A 22724-nucleotide genomic window follows, 5' to 3' on the forward strand; every position below is an offset into this window, starting at 1 on the left:
ATACTAATCAATTTTCAGCTGAGAGGACAGGAGGACTGCAAACACGAAGATCCTTACACAAAACTCAAACATAGGGTCAGCATTTCTGAAAAGATAATGTCAAAGATTAAAGAGGTCAAATTGTATCTGTAAACTGGCTCTGCTTCTATTACTAGCTGATAGAGCTCAAATTATCGATTCTTGCGTTCAAAAACGTATCTTTTCGTTAGGGCCTTTAAAAAATATGTAGTTTTAGCCCCACTTGAGACGTTTTCAGAGCAGTGGGTGGTTTAAAAGGAGCTGCTTTGTCTCAGGGAGGATGTCTGTGACGTCACCCCCGACCTTTCAGCCTCCCTCATCTGCTAAGTGTCGCTAATACCATCCAGGACACCTGTTGTTGTCTTGGCCCAAGCCTTCTGAGTCTCAGTATCCTCCTCATCCTGTGTTAACTACTCATGTCACTCCTACGCCAACTTAACGACATTGACAGAACACATTTACAAGACAAAGTGATTTCAAACCGGTGGAGAGACGCCACGTGCTTAGAACAAGCTGACCAGAGATTAACTAAAGGTTCCCGGATGAACCGGATTTTTTCCACGAGACTCTTAATCACCAAATAAACATAGTAGGAAATGAACTACGATAACATCTAAGACAACCTAAGGTGCACAAATTCAGGCATATGTGTAGGTATAACCAGGTATTTAACAATGTTTCAAACAGACAAAAGAGACATTTCAACATTAATTTTGCCGCAGATGTTTTATTTATTTTTCACATTTCCATTTTGTTGGCAAAGCACATGATTTTCAACACTTAGAAAACATTCAATGGCACTTAAGCATTTCGAAGAAGGCCACAGGACAGCGTGGACAACATATGTGCTTTACAGACTGGCCACATAAAAAAAAAACTACATTTCTTCATCATGGAGACGCTAAATCATGAAAAAATACACTTACAAATTCTGAACGTGCAAGCACAGTCAAATCTACTAACAATGTTACAAATCGCGAGTAAAAATAATTCACAACATTGATGCTATGAATATATTTTCAACATGATTCTTCAAATGGAAAAGGCTCAGGGAGAAAGCACTGTGATCGATTCACTGGCGTCAGATATGCATGCAAATGTTGCTCCCTAACGAGGTTTTCACTATGCAAGCTGCAAAACCAAATCACCAGTATTTCTAACAGAGAATTAGATCTATTGCACACATGCCTCATCTATCAGCCACATAACAGACAGGGGGACCAGCTTTTTTCCCCCTTAAATGACTGAACATGTCGGGATCACAGGTTTGATTGATGTTGGCTCTAAGCCCATTGCTTGGCTAAGGAAAAGACAAAACATTAGCCAGACCTTTAATCTATCCTGTTGCTCACTCTCACGCAGCACGAAACACCACCTCACATGTCAGCAACAGAGTCAGTATCGCCCTCGGAGTGGTGGTGGTGCATTGCGCGCGTCTGTGCAGGACTACAGTGGGATTTTCTTTACTTTAGAGTCTTTGAGAGTGGAGGGAGGGGTGTGTGGGAGGCTGTGGGGAAGGTGGTCTTAGCTCTAATACCTGTGGGGGATATTATTATAGGTAGTGGACTGAAGGAATTAAGTACCTTAATTGTGGTACAGAAGGAAATGTCAGGGCTGAGCTCTCTAGAAATGCGCCTGTGCTCACATGGACCCACATAACAATTTGCACTTGGGTGTGTTTCCTGCATTCAATGCTACATATCTAACTGTCATAAAGTTACAGCTGCGACGTCCGTTTAAGCTTTGGAGCTTTTACAGAAACCCCGCCTCCTGTGCAAAGCAGATGAAACTACATTATTACACATCCATCTATACAATAAAGTCCATGAACTGCCTTACAGCAAGAGCAGATGATTTGAGTGGATGGAAACATTGGGCTTTAAGCGTTGGGCAGCCGCTCCTGACACACCTCCAAGGGCCGTTTGAACGCTCCCCTCCCGAAGACTTCAACACTGCTTGCTAGCCAGGAGATTACGTTCCCGGGGATGTAAGACGTGCAGTTCGCCATCGACTGGATCTCCACCGGCTTCAGAACACGGTCCCAAATGTTCACCTGACTCAGCTCGCCCACGAAAGCCTGTCCGGCGTCAAAGCGCCCACCAACCACGTCCTGCAAGGGCCATAAAGAGCAGGATGTAAATTTAAACGGCATCAACAACAACATTATCAGAGGTAATTATCTCTCCGAAGCACGGAGGAGGCAGTCAGGAATATGGCAGGACTAGTCATTAAACTTTTGAACTTTCCTTTGAAGTGTTATTGCCTTGCTTTAATTCCTGCTGTACGTGAGCATCATTGAGGACACAGAAGTCAAGTCCTTGGTAATTTTTTCTGAAAAGTTTGTCTTGCTCAGAGTTTGTGTTGCATATTTTAAAAACCTGACACGTGATTAGGAATAAGTTGATTCCAGGCAGACTGCTTTGAGGCCAATAAACACCCAAATCAAGACACAAGAGTCTGAATTTCTAGACCAAATTTTTATTTCTGGCAGGAACAAGAGTGATTTGATAGACCGCTTTGGCTATTTTTCTTGGAGACAAAACTTAGAGGAACTATAATCAAATGCTTAACTGAATGAATAAAATATGAAAATTCTAAATTGAACAGTCTGTGGGTGATAGCGGCAAGATTGTACCACACAGTTGCCTGTCTGTAGACTCTAAATACCAGATAGATGCAGCCACCATGATGTCACCAATTGATTTGTGGATTACTTTTTCCTTGAGTTTGGCATTTGGCCATCCATATCTTGGCCTTTTGAAACTAGTCGTGATGATATGATTTCCATTCAGTGTTGTTTGTCTCATCCATCAAAATATGAACTTTAATGGTTTCTGCTATACATCAGCACCCTTTCGAAAGGTCTGGAGCATGATTTAAATTTGGCTTGATGCTTATGATATTGAGGAGGACTTTTAAGGGACTTTCAGCTTTGTGTTTTACATTCAAATTTACTTTTCAGTTTTATTTCACACTGTTTTTCTTTATATTTGATTTTTACCAAATTGTTTAAAACATTTTTTGAAATTGTGTTCTGTGATATGTTAACTCCTGCGGCAAGCCTGTAGTTTTCTTTAGGGCATCAATGAAATATTCTATCTGTCTGTCTCATTATGGACCAACTATTGTTTATTTCCTACGATGACGTACACATTTGGTAAAGAAAAAAAATTAAAATGGAAGAGCTTAAGCAAAATCTTAAGTAAATAGGTAAAAATTAAAACACCAAAGTGTGGTCTACATTTTTCATTATCTTGTCATTCCCTAGTAATACAATCATTTCGATTGTAATTGTAATTTTTAAAATAAAGGCTGGATTTGACTGAGAGCTTGAAGACATTATGAACATCCATATGATCAATCTCAGTGTAACCAACCCTGAAAGCATGCCCTGCTTTATTGTCCATTTTCCTCTAAATAGGACCATGACTGATGAAATAAATATCATGCTGCATTGTAGTATACTTCAAACAACAGATTGAGGCCATACACTTATCAGGAAAATGTTTACTGATGTAATAAATCAAGTGAAAAATTGGGTCATTTTTCACCTGTACAGAAATAATGCAGGTATAAGGCACTTCCACTTTGGCTTCACTTTTCAGACCTGGAAGCGACATCCATCATTCATAAACAATCTATGATCTGAATTGGGATTACATTCTGTGTTGTGTGTTTTAAATACAATTGTGAGGCTCACTATCAATACATCGGATGCAGTGTACGTCATTTACAGCTGGATTTTCAAACAGATAATCTTCTAAAGAAATTCTACTTCAGCTCTTCTGCAATCAACCAGGAATCTGCAGTCATGCTAGGCGCTCTGTGAGGTTTTGCTTTGAGTGAAACATTAGTCTGCTAACATGCTTGCAGGGACATGGTGATGGTTAGCAAAAATTATGTTTACATTTACAAATTACAATGAAACAGTACAGCTGAAGCTGATGAGAGTGAAAGATATTTGGTTGAACATCAAGGATGAGACAAAAATATCGACCTTTTGATGACAGCTAAAGGACAATTCATCCTTGGGGGCAGAATAAGCCTCTATTTAAAACGTCATTGCAGTCAGATCAGTAGTTGCTGAGCCATTTCATTCAGGACCAACTGACCAACTAACATGCCAGCAGACTGGCATTGCCATCATTGGAGCCAGGCTGCTAGTGAAGCCAAAGACACATTACAATATTCAAAATTTGCCGTATGTTGCTGTGCACAGTTTGTTTCCAGTGAAAGATTTACTAGAACAACAGCAGACTCTGTTGATTGGATGTACAGGAAACTAAACAGACACCAGTTATCACTCTGTTGTGAAATTTTAAACATTAAACTGACTGTCAAAGAGATCGACCTCAGCGACAAGTTTGCTGTTGTTTTGATTATTGTTGTGTCACGACAACCTGAAACCTTCTCATTTCTGCTGCCTGATTTTTCTTATTTCCATCTGCACTTTGCAAAGGTGCCTTATAAATAGCACTTTTATTTGTAGAACTACTCAACATTAGACCTTGAAGCGTTTGGCTTCTGTTATGTGAACATGTTGCACTTAGAGACATTGCTACTGTTCTGTCACTTTATATAGAACAGAAGGCAGTGGCAAAGTCATCTGTTGTAAAGCAACTTGCCGTCTCTTATCATAACAAAAGAGGCAGGCTGAATCTAAAAGTACAGACATATATCTAGCTTTCTGTTGCACATCTTTACCTGCTCCTGCCCCAGAATGATGACTCCTCCGGGTTTGATGGGATGCCAGGCCGCCAGGTTGTCACCGGTTCCCAGCTTGTCCCCGTCTTGGTAAGCTTCCCACTGGCCGTCCCTTGTGGTCCAGGAGATGCAGATGTGGTGCCACCTGCCGTCACGCACCTCCAGGGGCAGCTGGGCAACCTGTGAACAAAAGTCATTGTACTTTTAGATTGTATTGGGCGAATGTTCATTTCACCAAAGCCAGCCCAATGACTTGCCTTGTCATTGATGAGCAGTTCAATCGGGTTGTTGCCCCATTCAATCAGCACAATCTCATTCGCCTGCCCTGGAACGCCGTAAGAGAAAGGCGTCCCAATGCCAGGACTGGCGCTGGACTTGATCCACATGCAGAGTGTGAAGGCGTACATCTCTGGGAGGCTCTTGGTGATGCGGCCGTATAAGTAGTTGGTCCGCTGGGGGAGAGAGATTTTAAACTGTTCTGGGGATTTAAAATCTCCTCCACCTGTAATAAGACCGACAGGAGACAGAGACAGATGATTCTTCTTAAACTTGTATCTGGGAATCAAAGCAAGGAAACAACAGCATCATCCCCTTTATGTTTAATGCACTGAGTCTTGAAACAAATCCAGCACAAAGTCCCTTTTGTGTCATAAATGTCATTGTCTGTTCGGGTTATATCACCTTCTCTGATTCATCTCAACTCTTCTGAGTGGTGTACTCATCTTCCTATTCATTGGAGTACAATATGTAGCATACTTTATACACTCTTGTATGCATTTATACATGCTGCACTATCCTCTGATCACTCATCCTCTCCACTTGCTACATCCTGTACTTTTCCCACCTCACAGTGAATTACCTAATCATCACATGAACAATATTTCATCTCTACAGCTCTAATGATGCACATCTGATTGGGTTTACGCATGAATGGGCGACTATTTCTGTACCTTTCTCCAGCTCACTGATCCTCTCCACCAGGGCATTCAGAGTGCTCTCAGTTTTCAACCTGTAGGCGGCTGTAGCGTTAGACAGCATGCTCTTCTCTTGCTCCAAGTTGCTGACTTTGTTCAGGAGCTGTTTCTCCAGCTCCCCGAGGCGACGTTGCAGCAGGTCGCGGAGCTCACTGGGGAACGAGGCGCCAGATATGTTGGCCCTCATTTGCTGTTGCTAAGGAAGCACAGACAGGGGATCATGAGCAGGAAATGCACAAACATGAACAGCCACTCAGAGGCCACAGAGAGCTGTAAGTGATGCTTTAAATCATTGTTATACAAGTTTCTGACTCATAATCATATCTACGAATACAGTTTAAATAAAGTTTTTGGTCACTTTTCCTAATCCTGAGAGGATCATCCTGGTATTTCTTTAACCCCCCTGTGATCCTCATTCATAGGCACCAAAAAATATTGTTCCCTTGTCTGAAAAAAATCCAAAAATCTAGCAGAAAAAAAATCCAAAAATTTCTGAAAATTTGCAAAACCTTCAGGAATAAAATTCTAACAATTCCTTAGAAATGTCCCTTAAAATTTTTATTTGAAACAAATCACCCAAATTTGGCAGGAAAATTCCTGTAAATATTTTTAAAAAAGGAATAAAAATCTTCAAAAAAATTAGAAAAATATCTAAAGTGATTACATATATATCAGTAAAACTTCTAATATTTTCTTTAAGAACATTCACAAAAAAATCAGTTGATTTTTTTAGTGAATGTTCTTAAGAAACATTTTTAACCATTTCTTTTTTCCACCAAAAAAACGTTCAAAAATTTCCCAAATATGTTGAAAATGTGGACATTAGAAGCTCCACTGTGAAAAGATTGTTCCCCCCCACACACATTTTCAAACTTTAAAACGGGTCAATTTGACCGGCAGGACAACACAAGGGTTAACAATTATGTTAATTCATCAGAGGGAATAAACCATCTCCATTTGCTTCTTTCATGTTTCATGCTAGTACCCCAGAGACACAAATTGCAGCTTGAATCAGCAAATCTAGCAATTTGCTTCGTAAAACAGTCACCAAAGACTAGGAAGAAGACACTATTAAATCTTTTAAGCGCGCAAGCAAAATAAACACATGCCACATAGCTAATCAGCCCTGCGTAAGAGGTAGTTTCAGGTCGGCCAATTAATCTCTTTCCTCTGTTTGATCTGCACAACACATCCTTTAATGATTCTCAGAAGTGCCCGTGTGCGGCTGAGCAGTGAATCGACAGTTTGTCCTAATCCTCCTAATAGGTTCTCACCAAGAATCAAACTATAGTTTTTCGCACGACCTGTGGCACACTGCTTCTGCTTGTGCGCAATTGATGGCACCTCACCTCCAAGTTCTCCAGCCGGTCTTTGAGCCCCTGCATGGTTTTTCCAAGACTGTCGATTGTGTCGTTTGGATCTCTAGGAACATCCCCCATTGTGTTTTGTTTTTCTTTACCCCATGAACCCCCTTTGTTGTACTCCCTGTCGTCGCTGGCTGAGGCGCAGAGGGACAACTTGGTGGTCAGCTCGTTGATGGTGCCGATCTGCTTAGAAATCGTTTCTTTCTGTTGTAAAATCGTCTCCCGTAGCTGCATGACAGTATTTCTGAGCTCCTCTTCCTGGCCCCCGGTGCTTAGATCAGGTAACAATGTCACAGGGCAGCTGGCATCTCCGCTGAGGGGTACTGCCCGGCAGATGTACCGCTTTCCATCATCCGGCTGGGCGCTCGTTAGCTGACCACAACCCAGTGCGCAAAAACATAACAATCCATACAAGAATGAAAACATACCCGCGCCGTGTATCCCTAAGGGAAGCCAAGGAACGAGATGAAAACCCTCAACACTCTCAGATAAAGTCCACTTTTCAAGTTTCGTGCGTAAACGTGTGTTCCAAACAGGTTCACATAATCACACATCACGTATAACTAAATCTACAAAGTAGCACCATGACCTGGTAGCAAAAAATGAAGAAAACTCAGAGTGGAAAATCCGATCAGGTGAGAGTCTGTCGCTGTAAGTCCGTTAATGTGGCTTGTGTTAGCGGGACTATTCCTGGCGCAAGCAGAGCGCGCAGTGTGGTGCTGATCAGACAGCTCCTGTCAGGAAAGAGGATTACCAAAAAAGGTGTCTGTGAAAGCTGCTGGGTGAGCGCTGTGGCTGTAGTAGACTGACGTCACCAACCACAGAAGTCAAATATGAGTTTTTAAAATATATATATATATAATTACACACTTATGACACACAAACCAAATAAAAGGACACTCAGTTAGTCTATATTACAACAGAAAGCCAGTCAGGCCAAACAAAGGACAAGAGACCAGAGAAGCAAAGAGAGGAGAAAGAGTTAAACACACTATATGATACAAAATAGATCATTTCAGTCTATTTGAGATAACAGACAAGATTCCATCTGATAGAAATACAATAATAAAAGCACCAACTATGCCATAGCGCACAGTAAAAGAGAGCAAAGGAGCAATATCATATAAAAACATATCTATAAAAACGTGTTTTAAGAGGTGATTTAAAAGAAGTTATCGATTCGATAGCTTTAGATGAGTCATTCCAAAGCAGAGGCGCCCCGATAGAGCCATTCTTTGATTTCAATCTTAACTTTTCAACAGACAGAAGAAACTCTCCACCTGAGGATCGAATGCTGAAAACTGTCTCATATGGATCACTAAAATCTTTTAAGTGGATTATAAAATGACAGGGAGCCAATTCAGGGAAATTAAGATTGGCGAGATGTGAAGTTACCAAATATGACTAGGAGGAAGCTTGTCAAGATGCATGGAATTATGTAACAAACAAACAAGTGTGAAATAACTCAAAACATTTTTTATATGTTTAATTCCTCAATGTAGCCACCCTTTGCTTTGACAACAGCTTTGCAAACCCTTGACCTTCTCTCAGTGAGCTTCATGAGGTCATCACCTGAAATGATTTTCACTTCACAGCTGTGCCTCGTCAAGGTTCATTTGTGGAATTTCTTGCCTTCTTAATGGGGTTGGGACCATCAGTTGTGTTGTGCAGAAGTCAGATTGGCACACAGTTGACAGCCCTATTTGACAACTGCTAGAATCCATATTATGGCAAAAATCAATCAGCTAAGTAAAGAGAAACAACAGTCCATCATTACTTTAAGAACTGAAGGTCAGTCAGTCCAGAAAATTGCAAAAACTTTGAATGTATCCCCAAGTTCAGTTGCAAAAACCTTCAAGAACTATGATGAAACTGGCTCAAATGAGGACCGACCCTAGGAAAAGAAGACCAGCAGTCACTTCTGCTGCTGAGGATAGGTTCATCCGATTCACTAGCCTCAGAAATCACAAGTTAACAGCAGCTCAGATTAGAGCCCAGATAAATGCCACACAGACTTCTAGTAGCAGACACATCTCTACATCAACTGTTCAGAGGAGACTGCACCAATCAAACCTTTATGGTCAAATAGCTGCTAAGAAACCACTACTAAGGAAAAGCAACAAGCAGAAGAGATTTGTTTGGTCCAAGGAACACCAGGAATGCACATTAGACCAGGAGAAATCTGTGCTTTAGTCTGACGAGTCCAAATTTGAGATCTTTGGTTCCACCCACCTGTCATTGTGTGATGCAGAAAAGGTGAACGGATGGTCTCTACATGCATGATTCCCACCGTGAAGCATGGAGGAGGTGTGATGATGATGGGGTGCTTTGCTGGTGACACTGTTAGGAATTTATTCAAAATTGAAGGCTACCACAGCATCCTGCAGCGACATGCCATCCAACCCGGTTTGCGTTATTTGGACCATCATTTATTCTTCAACAGGACAATGACCCCTAACACACCTCCAGGCTGTGTAAGGGCTATTGGACCAAGAAGGAGAGTGATGGAGTGCTGCGTCAGATGACCTGGCCTCCACAGTCACATGACCTAAACCCAGTCGAGATGGTTTGGGATGAGATGGACCACAGAGTGAAGGCAAAAGAATCTCTGGGAACTCCTTCAAGACTGTTGGAAAACCATCTCAGGTGATGACCTCGTGAAGCTCAGGGAGAGAATGCCAAGAGTGTGAAAAGCAGTAATCAAAGCAAAGAGTGGCTATTTTGAAGAATCTAAAGCATAAAACATGTTTTGACTTATTTCACACGTTTTTGTTTGCTACATAATTCCATATGTGTTCATTCAGTTTTGATGCCTACAGTGAGAATCTGCAATGTAAATAGTCATAAAACTTGAAAAAATCTTAAATGAAAAGGTATGTCCAAAGCTTTGACTGGTCGTATGTACGGTATATATACTGTTTTTAATATAGGGGAATAAGTATTTGTTGTTCAAACAGATGACATCTCTATAATAGAATGAATGTCATAAAACAGCCAGAATTGTTTGTGTAATGTTGCCTCACTTTTCCTGAAAGATTCCGCAACGTTGGCAATCATTTTGGAGGACAGAGTCAAGTTGACAGACACGTCCATCCAGAGCGTCACATAGATGGTTGGTTAGTGACATGTCCCAAGAGCCTGCAGGTCATTTTCAGCTGTTAGAATAGAGAGGCCGTGCATTTTCTTGGAGGTATGTGAACAATAGAAACATGGGTGTGAGGATTTCACTTTGATATTGTTGGCACTTGAGATCGCCATAGAGGAAAGTAAAAAGTGTTCTTTGTTCTTTGTTCCTGCCTATACCATCACTCCCCCACCACTCTCCATGCAATGTCTCGAACTCCGTATCATTCCCCTGTACAACACCAAGTGCAGTGCCTGCTATCTGCTGTGTATGGCTTGAAAATGCCACTCATCAGTGAAAAGGACCGTGCTCCATCTTGCTGTATCTAATGAACATGAGAGGCTGCCCGCTTTAGCAGAGTACGATGGTGTTCTGCTGTTAGATCAAGGTCTTGGTGTGGGCAACAAGGTCGCAAACCACCTTCTCTCAAGCAATTTGTCACAGACTGAACAAATAATCTCAGTTGTGAACACCAACAATTCTGTCAGCGGTCTCTGCGGCTGACCACAAATGATTTTGCAGATGGACAAGTCGGATGTTACGATCCTACGTTCAGGTGGCAGCATGGCAGATTTTCTGTTCTGTCTAAACTCATTTCTTACATGACAAATGGTTGAGTTGTGGACATTTAGGTTCTTGGTCTTTTACTTGTATCGTCATTTCAATAAAGCTGCATTTAAATGTGGTCTTTTACAGTTGCTGATTAAAGGAATATCTGTGCTGGTAACTATCTGATCATCTGCCTTTAAAGCCACATCTGACGAGTGTGTTCAATGATTGGGAATTTATCACTAGACTCTAAAACTTTTAGTGCACACTGAGCTAAATTCAAAACCTTCACAATTAAATTTTAACTACATCTCTAAGTAAAAAGAATACACATGAAACACCTAGTTAAGGAGGCTTCGAGGTCTTGTAGGGTCAGAATTACAACTGCCAATAAAGTGGAAAAAATCATTCCAAATGTGCGTGAAGTGAGTCTTCTCAGTAAAACCAGCAGTGAAGGAACAGGATGTGGTGGTAAACAATTAGCACAGTTGCCTGCTTGGCTGGAAAAGGTCAATAAAGCCTGGTGTGCAGACTGGAAGACATACCACTGTGCTTTGAATCATGCTCCAAATCACAAGTCAATCAGGGCTTTCTCTTAATGACAGAAGCATTTGAGCACTGACTGAACAGTGCTCAGTGCTGAGATTTAAAACAGCAAGGAACTCAGTTGTGTGAATCCCGAATTGCTTGAAATAACAAATCAATCAATACGCTGTTATTTGAGTGATTAAATGCACAAGTCTTTCTTTTTCTCAAGACTGCACAACTTTCACATATGACTGACTGAATGCAATGCATCACAGCGTTACTGATTCATGCTGATGAAATATCTGCAAAATTCTCACTGTAAAAATCATCTGCAGTTATACAGAAATTTTCCATTCTACTTTCCCATATTGGTGACATATACAAAAATATTAAAAAATGGAAAAATATACCATTAATTTGCATGTAAAATAACACAAAACACCCGCAACTGTGAATAACCATAAAATTTCCACTTTTTAAAGACATTTCTTTTTACTTTGTTAAGATACATTCACAATTATCATAATTTTCAAATGTTTTATTTTCATTTTATAGACAAAAGTATTATATCCAAGTTTACTAGTCTAATATTTTTCTAGCATTTTACACAATTAATGACAGTTAACAGAAAAGAATTATTGTTTCTGTATTTTACACAGACTTGTTGGTTAAATAACAGCAAGCTTCCTCATTTACAGAGGTTTTCACATCAAAACATTTTGAATGAACATGATTTATGAAGACATAACATCTACAAGCATCAGTAATCTGTCAAAATACAGTTTGTCATTTCTATCTATCTATCTATCTATCTATCTATCTATCTATCTATCTATCTATCTATCTATCTATCTATCTATCTATCTATCTATCTATCCATCCATCCATCCATCCATCCATCCATCCATCCATCCATCTATGTTTAATTTGAATTAATTCTATAGTAAATGTAATCATTTTTACAAATGCAAATATCCTTTATTAAAAATAAAACTACTGTATATAGTATAATAAAGTAACAAAAAAACATGAATAAAAAAGAAAAGAAAGCATTACAGTGTTTTCATAAAATGGCCATTCTCTAATATTTTCCATTATTTTTTAGTGCCCTACATGATGTTTTATTTTCTCCTTATATACATCAGAAGAACTGCGGTTTTCTGCCAAACAGTGTGACACATATTTGAAAAGTGAAATTATTATATCCTGAAAATAACTTGCGTATGACAATATCACAAGTAATCGACTATTAGGTTGCACTTCAACATGGGACATAAAAATCATACAGAACAGCTGGTTACAGACTCTCTCTACCTTCATACTCTCAAGCTAAAGATGTTTGTATTCCTTACATTTTCTCGGGATATTTTATTTTGCAATGATAATGTATACATGACACAAAACAAGATCTCATGTGTTCAAGATTATGAATGAAGCCTCTTATGTGTTTATGGTCAATTAGCATAAATTCAAAGTATGTTTAAAGTTTTTACCAACATATTTCCACTTACATATGCCATGGACACAGATCCTGACAGCCCACATACTCTATCACTAAAGGATACCAATATCCTCGACAGCTACTGTATGACCTGCCATGAAAACTAGAGAAACATTCAGTAAATCCTAATACAGTGATACTTCAAAGTTCCCAAACACCTCAGATTTTTTCATTTCATGATTTTTTTTCTTTTCTATTTTTATCCTTTATAATCGCATTGGGAATAATCTAAAATCATGACAGCCCTAACAGCCCAATTCAATAAAAGCCCATTTATAAAAACAAAAGAACACATAATTAAGAATAACATTGCATGAGAAGCTTTTCCCCTCTGTAACTGCTCAAGGTCTAACTAATGACTGCGCTAAATATTTCATTTCAGAAGTCATTAAATAACACTGCTGGAGGGTGAATGGGTCACGGGTTGTTAACTGGTAGGAAGAAATAAAACAATAAACAAGGTTTGTTACATAAATATATATTCAGTTTTTCATTTTGAACTTCTATGTGGTCTATTTAATATTTGTACCTCTTTGAATCTTGAACACATTTTGAAGCCTCTGACAATTTAGAAAGAAAAAGTGTTTCCTTGGTGAAAATACTAACAACTCTCAGACAGTTTAACTTTAACACATGGCCTCAACTAAATCTAGACAGATTATTTTTATGAAGAAGGCCACACATGGCAGAAAATATTCATTTAATATTTATCTGTTACATTTTATGTCTTCTTTATAAGGTAAAATCTTGCATCTTAACACACTTAAAGACAGTTTACATGATCTGATTTATCATTTATGAGATTCCTGAAAACATTTTATATACGACTAATTACAACTCATCCTGTGATACACCTACAAGTGGAGGTGAATACAGCAAACACGTGTAAGGGCTGCACCTTGGCTCGGAGGTTAGCACTGATGCCTTGCAGTTATATCTAGATCTAAATCTCTAGCCCCCCTGTGACCCTAATGAGGATGAAGCAGACGGCGTATAGATACACACGTGGACAAAATTGTTGGTACCCCTCAGTTAAAGAAGGAAAAACCCACAATTCTCACTGAAATCACTTGAAACTCACAAAAGTAACAATAAATAAAAATTTATTGAGAATTAAATAATCAAAATCAGCCATCACTTTTGAATTGTTGATTAACATAATTATTTAAAAAAACAAACTAATGAAATAGGGCTGGACAAAAATGATGGTACCCATAACTTAATATTTTGTTGCACAACCTTTTGAGGCAATCACTGCAATTAAACGATTTCTGTATTTGTCAATGAGCGTTCTGCAGCTGTCAACAGGTATTTTGGCCCACTCCTCATGAGCAAACAGCTCCAGTTGTCTCAGGTTTGATGGGTGTCTTCTCCAAATGGCATGTTTCAGCTCCTTCCACATACTGTATGTTCAATGGGATTCAGATCTGGGCTCATAGAAGGCCACTTTAGAATAGTCCAACGCTTTTCTCTCAGCCATTCTTGGGTGTTTTTGGCTGTGTGTTTTGGATGGTTGTCCTGTTGGAAGACCCATGACCTGCGACTGAGACCAAGCTTTCTGACACTAGGCAGCACATTTCTCTCCAGAATGCCTTGATAGTCTTCAGATTTCATCGTACCTTGCACACTTTCAAGACATCCTGTGCCAGATGCAGCAAAGCAGCCCCAAAACATTACTGAGCCTCCTCCATGTTTCACCGTAGGGACAGTGTTCTTTTCTTCGTATGCTTGGTTTTTGAGTCTATGAACATAGAGTTGATGTGCCTTACCAAAAAGCTCCAGTTTGGTCTCATCTGTCCAAAGGACATTCTCCCAGAAGCTTTGTGACTTGTCAACATGCATTTTTGCAAATTCCAGTCTCGCTTTTTTATGAGTTTTTTTCAGCAGTGGTGTCCTCCTTGGTCGTCTCCCATGAAGTCCACTTTGGCTCAAACAACGACGAATGGTGCGATCTGACACTGATGTACCTTGGCCTTGGAGTTCACCTTTAATTTCTTTGGAGGTTGCTCTGGGCTCTTTGGATACAATTCCAACGATCCGTCTCTTCAATTTGTCATCAATTTTCCTCTTGCGGCCACGTCCAGGGAGGTTGGCTACTGTCCCGTGGGTCTTGAACTTCTGAATAATATGAGCCACTGTTGTCACAGGAACTTCAAGCTGTTTAGAGATGGTCTTATAGCCTTTACCTTTAAGATGTTTGTCTATCGTTTTTTTTCGGATGTCCTGGGACAATTCTCTCCTTCGCTTTCTGTTGTCCATGTTCAGTGTGGTACACACCTTTTCACCAAACAGCAGGGTGACTACTTGTCTCCCTTTAAATAGGCAGACTGACTGATTATGAGTTTGGAAACACCTGTGATGTCAATTAAATGACACACCTGAGTTAATCATGTCACTCTGGTCAAATAGTTTTCAATCTTTTATAGAGGTACCATCATTTTTGTCCAGGCCTGTTTCATTAGTTTGTTTTTTTAAATAATTATGTTAATCAACAATTCAAAAGTAATGGCTGTTTTTGATTATTTAATTTTCAATAAATTTTTATTTATTGTTACTTTTGTGAGTTTCAAGTGATTTCAGTGAGAATTGTGGGTTTTTCCTTCTTTAACTGAGGGGTACCAACAATTTTGTCCACGTGTGTAATGGATGGATCTTCACAGGACATCGTGGTTTATGAACCGTTCATCAAATGTTTGTATACAGCTTAGAAATCCAACATTAAAGTGTCCCTTCAGTCTTGATTAAACCTCTTAAAACTCATCTGTTTGGATCAGAGTTACATATTTAGAAGTCGTTTCAATTAATAATACCTGCCATATTTATGTAACTCTACATTTTTTGCATTGTCTGGATTGCGCAGATCTATGAAGTCCCTGCCTCTCTCCGTCTACCATTCTCACTGCAGATTGAGCACACCAGCTCACCTATGATTCTGTTCTGACATTACAGATGCGTGACACTACACAATGGCGAGTTGAAATACTCTCGTAATTTTGTGTTCAAACCAGAAACCAGTTCTGAAGAAAAATAATAATACAGAAAGTCCCACTGTTCAAGCGTCCAGGATTGTTCCTTTAGGTTTGCTATATGTGAAACCTTGGAAATCTGAATCTGTGTATTTGAGACTATCAGCAGGACTCTGACAGCCTAGCCGCGCTAGACAACGAATTTAATTCTCTGCCAGGGTGGGTCTAGTTACCCTCCATAAGGCTCGAGGTTGGATGCTCCTAAAACTGGCCGGACCAATCACCATGAAGTGTAGAGTCAGAAGGCGGGCGCAACTAAGTGACGACAGAGGGGCGACGATTCTGACAGAAACAACCGGAAACAACTAGCCTAGCAGCGCTAGACAACCCACGGCAATGAATTTAATTCTCTGCCAGGGTCGACAACAAAAACGACAACAGTCGTTGAGCTCCATTAGCACCGACTCTGAATAATCTTTCTGTTAACATGTCTGTAATATACTTGAGCTTCACCCATTGACTGTATAAATAAGGCTTCACCGAACTTCCTCTGATTTCCGACGCTCTAGGAGCCTATTCGTTGCGCTGATTGGTTGTATACCTACCCAATTGCTGCAGAGTGATTTGATAGACAACCTTTTAGCTTGCCTCCCTCCCTGTCGAGCGTGCCTAGACCCTTGTGTCTTCAGAGCATGGGTCTAGCGCGGCTAGGCTAGGACTCTGAAGCTTCAAGGTTGAACTGCTCGGCCCTGGTGTAGGGGAGTATTCAGCAAATAATATCTTCTCTAGAATGTTTAAAAAAATATTATATGGACAAGTTAAGGTAAAAAATGAGATCCCAAAGGGGTCTTTTGAGGAAAGTGTTACCTAAATGGTTACTCTCATAATATTTAATTACTATGTTAAAAAATGTTTTTAACAGATTAGTTCTCCCTGATTTTAAAATAAAGAAAAACATCAATAAAATTACAAAAAACAATGCAAAGTTTTTTTTAATGAAAACTATTAAGCTTTACATTTTCATAGAAAATTTACACATTTAGCAGAATTTTAGAGATATTCTCTTTTTTAATAGATGAAACGGTTAAAGTCAAGTTTAACTCTCTAAATATATATTGTAACATTAGATGAACAATTAATAAAAATGATTTGAAAATAAGTTGATTCTGTAATGTTACATGAATGTTTGGAAATGAGAGATATCCCGTACAATTACAGAGGGTTGTGTGTCAAAAAATCAATTTTATCGGTCGTTATTACATATTATTGCTTTTATGCGTGTAAATATCCTTCCTTAAACATAAAAAAATACACAGCGCATTGTAGAATTAAGGCTGGAAAATGTACATTAAATATAAAAAATATTTTGCAATTATTTCAAAAATGCTAGATATGATAATAAATATATACAATTTTAATTTATGCTACATATAATAATAATAAATATATTACTCATAAAAATATTTTTGAAGCAGTTATTTTACAGTATTTTCTTTTTTAATATGACCTAGTAAATAGTATAAAAATAAAATAATAACTACAGCAAAGCGTACAATATTTGTTGTCTTGAAGTGTCGAAGATAAAACTAAAAGGCAATATTAAAGCAGAAGTATTTCATAACTGTCCATATTATAAGTACGGTACTTAAGTAAATACATATTTAATTTGCACCTCTCTTAGTTTTTACTGCATGTTAATGTGAAGCTCACTTTCTAAGATGCTCAATGATGAAAAGAAGGAAAGAGACATTGAAAGAACAGTATGTGACCATCACCTTCAGTAAACAGGGTTTGGTATCTTTTCAAAAGCCTGTGTAAACCATTTACTGTCACTGGTGACAGCCTCTGCCTCTCCTGATTAAACACAGAATATTTTAGATCCTGACATCACACCTACTTTCTGCTTACCAGGACAGAGACAAAAGCTACCAGCCAGCAACTGCTCCTGGAAATGGAAAATTCAACACTGATTACAGTAGAGACAACATCACAGCATTTCGATTTTTCAGGAGTGTCTGCTCTGAGTCGTCTCCATATTGTTTTCTTGGGTCACACTGAACACATTCTGCAGACTTCAGGACTGAGTAAAAAGGCTGAATGTCCACGCGAGCTTTAAATGCGTGAATAGATTTTGGGGCATTGTTGATGATTCAGACGAGGTCTCAAGGAAAGTGCACTCCCTTCTATAGAAGGAATAATGCAGCGGTGAGCCGGCGTCATCATAAGGGCATCGGCAGCCGCAGCAGTGCACAGAGAAAACAGAAATCTAATGGACAGATGAGTGGTTTTGGAAAGCCACAGAACCAGTGTGTCATCCACTCTCCCCTCTCAGGATAAAGCCCCTGTCAGAAAAAAAAACCCCACACTAATGAAACAAGCAGGACAGCGCAATAAGCCCGAGACAAACATCTTTTAGCAGATCATTATTACTTAGGGAACAGAGAGTGCAAAAGAGAATGAGAAAGTCATATTATATGTCAAATTAACTCTTACATCATATGGGACAGTCACTGAAAGGAATATCTCATTTCTGCCGTCCTTTTTTTTGGTCAGTGGATTCAGTGTATGGAAGGAGGAGGCTTTGAAGGAGAGAATTATGAATTAAAACCCATTAGCTAAGCTTGGTGGTAAGAGGCAGGCTTGATAGATCAAGCGAGATAAATAATGACCATCTTTACAGCAGACTTCATTATTTCCAAAGCTATTAAAACAAGCATTATGAAAAAAAGTATCAAGCCTTGTTGTCATATACTTTCATTTGTGAATCAGAGCAGCAAGCATGACAGCAACTTAATATGGTCCTAATGAAGCTCGGGGGAAATTTGAAATATAACCATGTCAGGTAATGGATCCTGATAGGAGATAAAAACTGTCTGGCTTATGTGACTGACCAGCTCAGTGCAAAAGGGAAAAACACAGACAAGAGGATCAGTGAAGGAGCTGTTGCAACATTTGCTTTTGGGATTCATGGTTCCAAATATTACTACTGGAGAACTAACACATAAAAACAAACAGACAAGAAAGTTTTAAAAAGCCATGACAATGAATTTTAACAATGTTGAACTGACTCATTAATTAAGTCTAATATTTTGCTCCTGCAGAAAGAATGGATTTATGGAAATTATTTCCAAAACAGCAGATTTTGCAGTCATTTAACAAGGAAATTATTCCAAAGCGCGCGCACACACACACACACACACACACACACACACACACACACACACACACACACACACACACACACACACACACACACACACACACTACCTGTTCATCTGTACTAAATGTTACACATCTCATCTCCTAACTTCATGAAAGCCTCAATTATTTTCAAACATCAAAACACATAATGAATATTAAAATCCGGGAGGAGAATGAAGTAGAAGTGAAACATTTGCACCAATTCAGGCATTTTTTTTTTTTTTTTGGTTTGTTTCATTAAAAGTGGTGTCCTTGCCCATGCTGACACAGTTCAACAACTAAAGTACAGTCCCTCATGTATTTTCATTTGGAAAAGGTTGGCATCCTATTTGCTTTGCTTTCAGCATGATTAACTTTGGAACAGAGTTTGCAGACTCAGTCAGCTTCAGCTGGCTGCCATCTGCTGGTTAAAAGTGACCACATCACATGATGCAACAGTAAAAAGACATTTATGTTAATAATTAGAAAAGAAACTTAGTTTTACTCAAATATCGCTCATCTTATGGTCTATCTAATCTGATTCTTTATAATCAATTAATGTTAGAATCTTTCTGTGATGGAAATGCTGTGTTTATTGATTTTATTATACTTCACTGCATATATTAACTCTGTGCTCTCTTGTGTGAAGGTTTGTCTCTCATCTGCTCTTGTTTGTATCAGGAGGCCCACTTGACCCTGATACTTAAGACTTATCTTGTCTCCTCAATGGCCACACAAATAGATGTGTGGAGCCTTTAGAGTGCTTCATTACTCAAACACTGTTACACAAAACTGTGACAGACTGAAAATCACTTCTCTGCCCTCTGCTGGAAGAGCTATGAGAGATGAACTTCTACCTCTTGTCTTAGAGAGGCATGAATACTGTTTGCACATGTATGGTTCTTGGCACTAAATACCTCTGAAGACCATCTATTTTTTGTGAATTTACTTTTTGTGTAGTCTTCACAACGCTTTTACAAGAAATATTTATTCACCTCCAGCAGTCCTGCATCTGTGTCAAATTAATTTAACAACTTTTAAGCAATTACAAATTTGTTGGATTGCTTGTTGTGAAACCATTTCCTTACCTAACATTTAAAGCCTTTTTCAGAAAGTGCAAAACACATAACTAACCAATAATCAATGACTGTGTTGATTTTATTATTCAGTGCATCAGCAAAAGTCTCCTGAATATATAAAAATCCATTTCATTTTCATGCGCTTTATCACTTGCTAGTATCATATCTTAGTTTTCCATTCTAGACTTACACTTTAATGATACTTATTTGAATTCTAGTAATGTATCACTCTTACCTCTTAGTGCTTTACTATTATACACTGCATTTATTGTCATACTATTGTGTTTCTTTCTGAGTAATATCTGGCCCAAGAATTTCCTTTAATTATTGAAGTTGTATCTTATCTTATTATGCTACTTTTAATTGATCCACACAATGTAAAATGAAAATTTCATTTAATAAAGTAGTCTGTTTGAGTTTTGCCCAGAAATACTTTATAAAACATATAATACAACAAACCTGAATAACTAGTCTACACAGGATAAATGGAAAAGAGATGGAAAATTTCCTGTGTAAACTCCTTGCCTGAAATGCTGTTCTCTTAATGATTTTGTAGAAATATTTAAGCACTATTTGTATTGTCTACACATTACTGAACACTTCCAGGCGTGTTTTACATTCTCTATCGCACAGATACTGAGCAGCTATGTCAGAATACCCATACCGCCATCGAGCAGTCTTCCCTCCCTCCACTGACAGCCAGAAGACCATCGAAAACGATGGCCATACATCCACCATTTTATCTAAGTATCCTTCCGCTGGTACTAGGACAGTATCTTCTGATCAATAGAGTCTGTTTTTAGACGATAAACGTCCATCGAATCTCTTTTCTGTTGTAATTAAGACCAATAGCACATCATTACAATGTATTTGTACTTCAGTACGGAGGTATGATTCGCAACACGCGGACTGATATCACAAATCCTTGCTTGTGAGCAGACAGCAACTCGAGCGCGGCGGATACAGAGAAGCGACAGTGTCCTGTCGGTGTCGCTAGGTGAGTGCAGGGGGTTGGCTTTGTTTTTGAAACTTTGCAGAAATTTTAGGTGTTTTTAGAGCTTCTTGTAAATAAGTAGCGCTTGAACATTGTTTTATCGGAGTTAAGCTGCTTTCTCTTTTTGGCCTGTGTTTGTTTTCTCTTCAGCAGAATTAATTGATTTTATTATACTTCACTGCATATATTAACTCTGTGCTCTCTTGTGTGAAGGTTTGTCTCTCATCTGCTCTTGTTTGTATCAGGAGGCCCACTTGACCCTGATACTTAAGACTTATCTTGTCTCCTCAATGGCCACACAAATAGATGTGTGGAGCCTTTAGAGTGCTTCATTACTGAAACACTGTTACACAAAACTATGACAGACTGAGAATCACTTCTCTGCCCTCTGCTGGAAGAGCTATGAGAGATTAACTTTCCTATATGATGGAACATGAACTTCTACCTCTTGTCTTAGACAAGAGCATGAATACTGTATGCACATGTATGGTTCGTGCCACTAAATACCTCTGACGACCATCTATTTTTTTGTGAATTTACTTTTTGTGTAGTCTTCACAATGCTTTTACAAGAAATATTTATTCACCTTCAGCAGTCCTGCATCTGTGCCAAATTAATTTAACAACTTTTAAGCAATTACAAATTTGTTGGATTGCTTGTTGTGAAACCATTTCCTTACCTAACATTTAAAGCCTTTTTCAGAAAGTGCAAAACACATAACTAACCAATAATCAATGACTGTGTTGATTTTATTATTCAGTGCATCAGCAAAAGTCTCCTGAATATATAAAAATCCATTTCGTTTTCATGCGCTTTATCACTTGCTAGTATCATATCTTAGTTTTCCATTCTAGACTTACACTTTAATGATACTTATTTGAATTCTAGTAATGTATCACTCTTACATCTTAGTGCTTTACTATTATACACTGTATTTATTGTCATATTATTGTGTTTCTTTCTGAGTAATATCTGGCCCAAGAATTTCCCTTAATTATTGAAGTTGTATCTTATCTTATTATGCTACTTTTAATTGATCCACACAATGTAAAATGAAAATTTCATTTAATAAAGTAGTCTGTTTGAGTTTTTCCCAGAAATACTTTATAAAACATATAATACAACAAACCTGAATAACTCGTCTACACAGGATAAATGGAAAAGAGATGGAAAATTTCCTGTGTAAACTCCTTGCCTGAAATGCTGTTCTCTTAATGATTTTGTAGAAATATTTAAGCACTATTTGTATTGTCTACACATTACTGAACACTTCCAGGCGTGTTTTACATTCTCCATCGCACAGATACTGAGCAGCTATGTCAGAATACCCATACCGCCATGGAGCAGTCTTCCCTCCCTCCACTGACAGCCAGAAGACCATCGAAAACGATGGTCTTACATCCACCATTTTATCTAAGTATCCTTCCGCTGGTACTAGGACAGTATCTTCTGATCAATAGAGTCTGTTTTTAGACGATAAACGTCCATCAAATCTCTTTTCTGTTGTAATTAAGACCAATAGCACATCATTACAATGTATTTGTACTTCAGTACGGAGGTATGATTCGCAACACGCGGACTGATATCCCAAATCCTTGCTTGTGAGCAGACAGCAACTCGAGCGCGGCGGATACAGAGAAGCGACGGTTTCCTGTCGGTGTCGCTAGGTGAGTGCAGCGGGTTGGCTTTGTTTTTGAAACTTTGCAGAAATTTTAGGTGTTTTTAGAGCTTCTTGTAAATAAG

General features: G+C 38.7%; 2 protein-coding genes across 4 annotated transcripts in view; one reads left to right on the forward strand and one right to left on the reverse strand.

Annotated features, from left to right (window-relative positions):
* Positions 1-725: 725 nt before the first annotated feature.
* nptx2b (neuronal pentraxin IIb) lies at positions 726-7826 on the reverse strand. The gene is made up of 5 exons (XM_022204909.2): positions 7046-7826; positions 5673-5892; positions 4980-5224; positions 4723-4902; positions 726-2128 (listed from the first exon to the last, which is right to left on the reverse strand). The coding sequence occupies exons 1-5, from the start codon at positions 7484-7486 to the stop codon at positions 1898-1900; spliced, it is 1317 nt and encodes a 438-aa protein (XP_022060601.1). The 5' UTR covers positions 7487-7826; the 3' UTR covers positions 726-1897.
* A 13118-nt stretch (positions 7827-20944) lies between these two features.
* The window catches only part of trrap (transformation/transcription domain-associated protein), a 90717-nt gene continuing 88937 nt past the window's right edge, over positions 20945-22724 (forward strand). Inside the window, exon 1 of one of the 3 annotated variants that reach the window (XM_051939411.1) lies at positions 20945-20984. The gene's annotated coding sequence lies outside the window, so the exon portion shown is untranslated. Of the gene's footprint in view, positions 20985-22243; positions 22649-22724 lie in introns of those variants that run through there. The other 2 variants (XM_022204907.2, XM_022204908.2) reach the window with 2 other exon arrangements.

The sequence above is a fragment of the Acanthochromis polyacanthus genome, chromosome 19 (assembly GCF_021347895.1).
Source record: "Acanthochromis polyacanthus isolate Apoly-LR-REF ecotype Palm Island chromosome 19, KAUST_Apoly_ChrSc, whole genome shotgun sequence".
NCBI lineage: Eukaryota > Metazoa > Chordata > Actinopteri > Pomacentridae > Acanthochromis > Acanthochromis polyacanthus.

Excerpts from the sequence above, each read along its gene's own strand:
- nptx2b (XM_022204909.2), bottom strand. The coding sequence starts at position 7,486 with ATGTTTTCATTCTTGTATGGATTGTTATGTTTTTGCGCACTGGGTTGT. Across the intron at positions 5,225-5,672 it reads GATCAGTGAGCTGGAGAAAG|GTGGAGGAGATTTTAAATCC; the intron begins GTACAGAAATAG and ends GTCTTATTACAG. Across the intron at positions 4,903-4,979 it reads AACTGCTCATCAATGACAAG|GTTGCCCAGCTGCCCCTGGA; the intron begins GCAAGTCATTGG and ends TTTTGTTCACAG.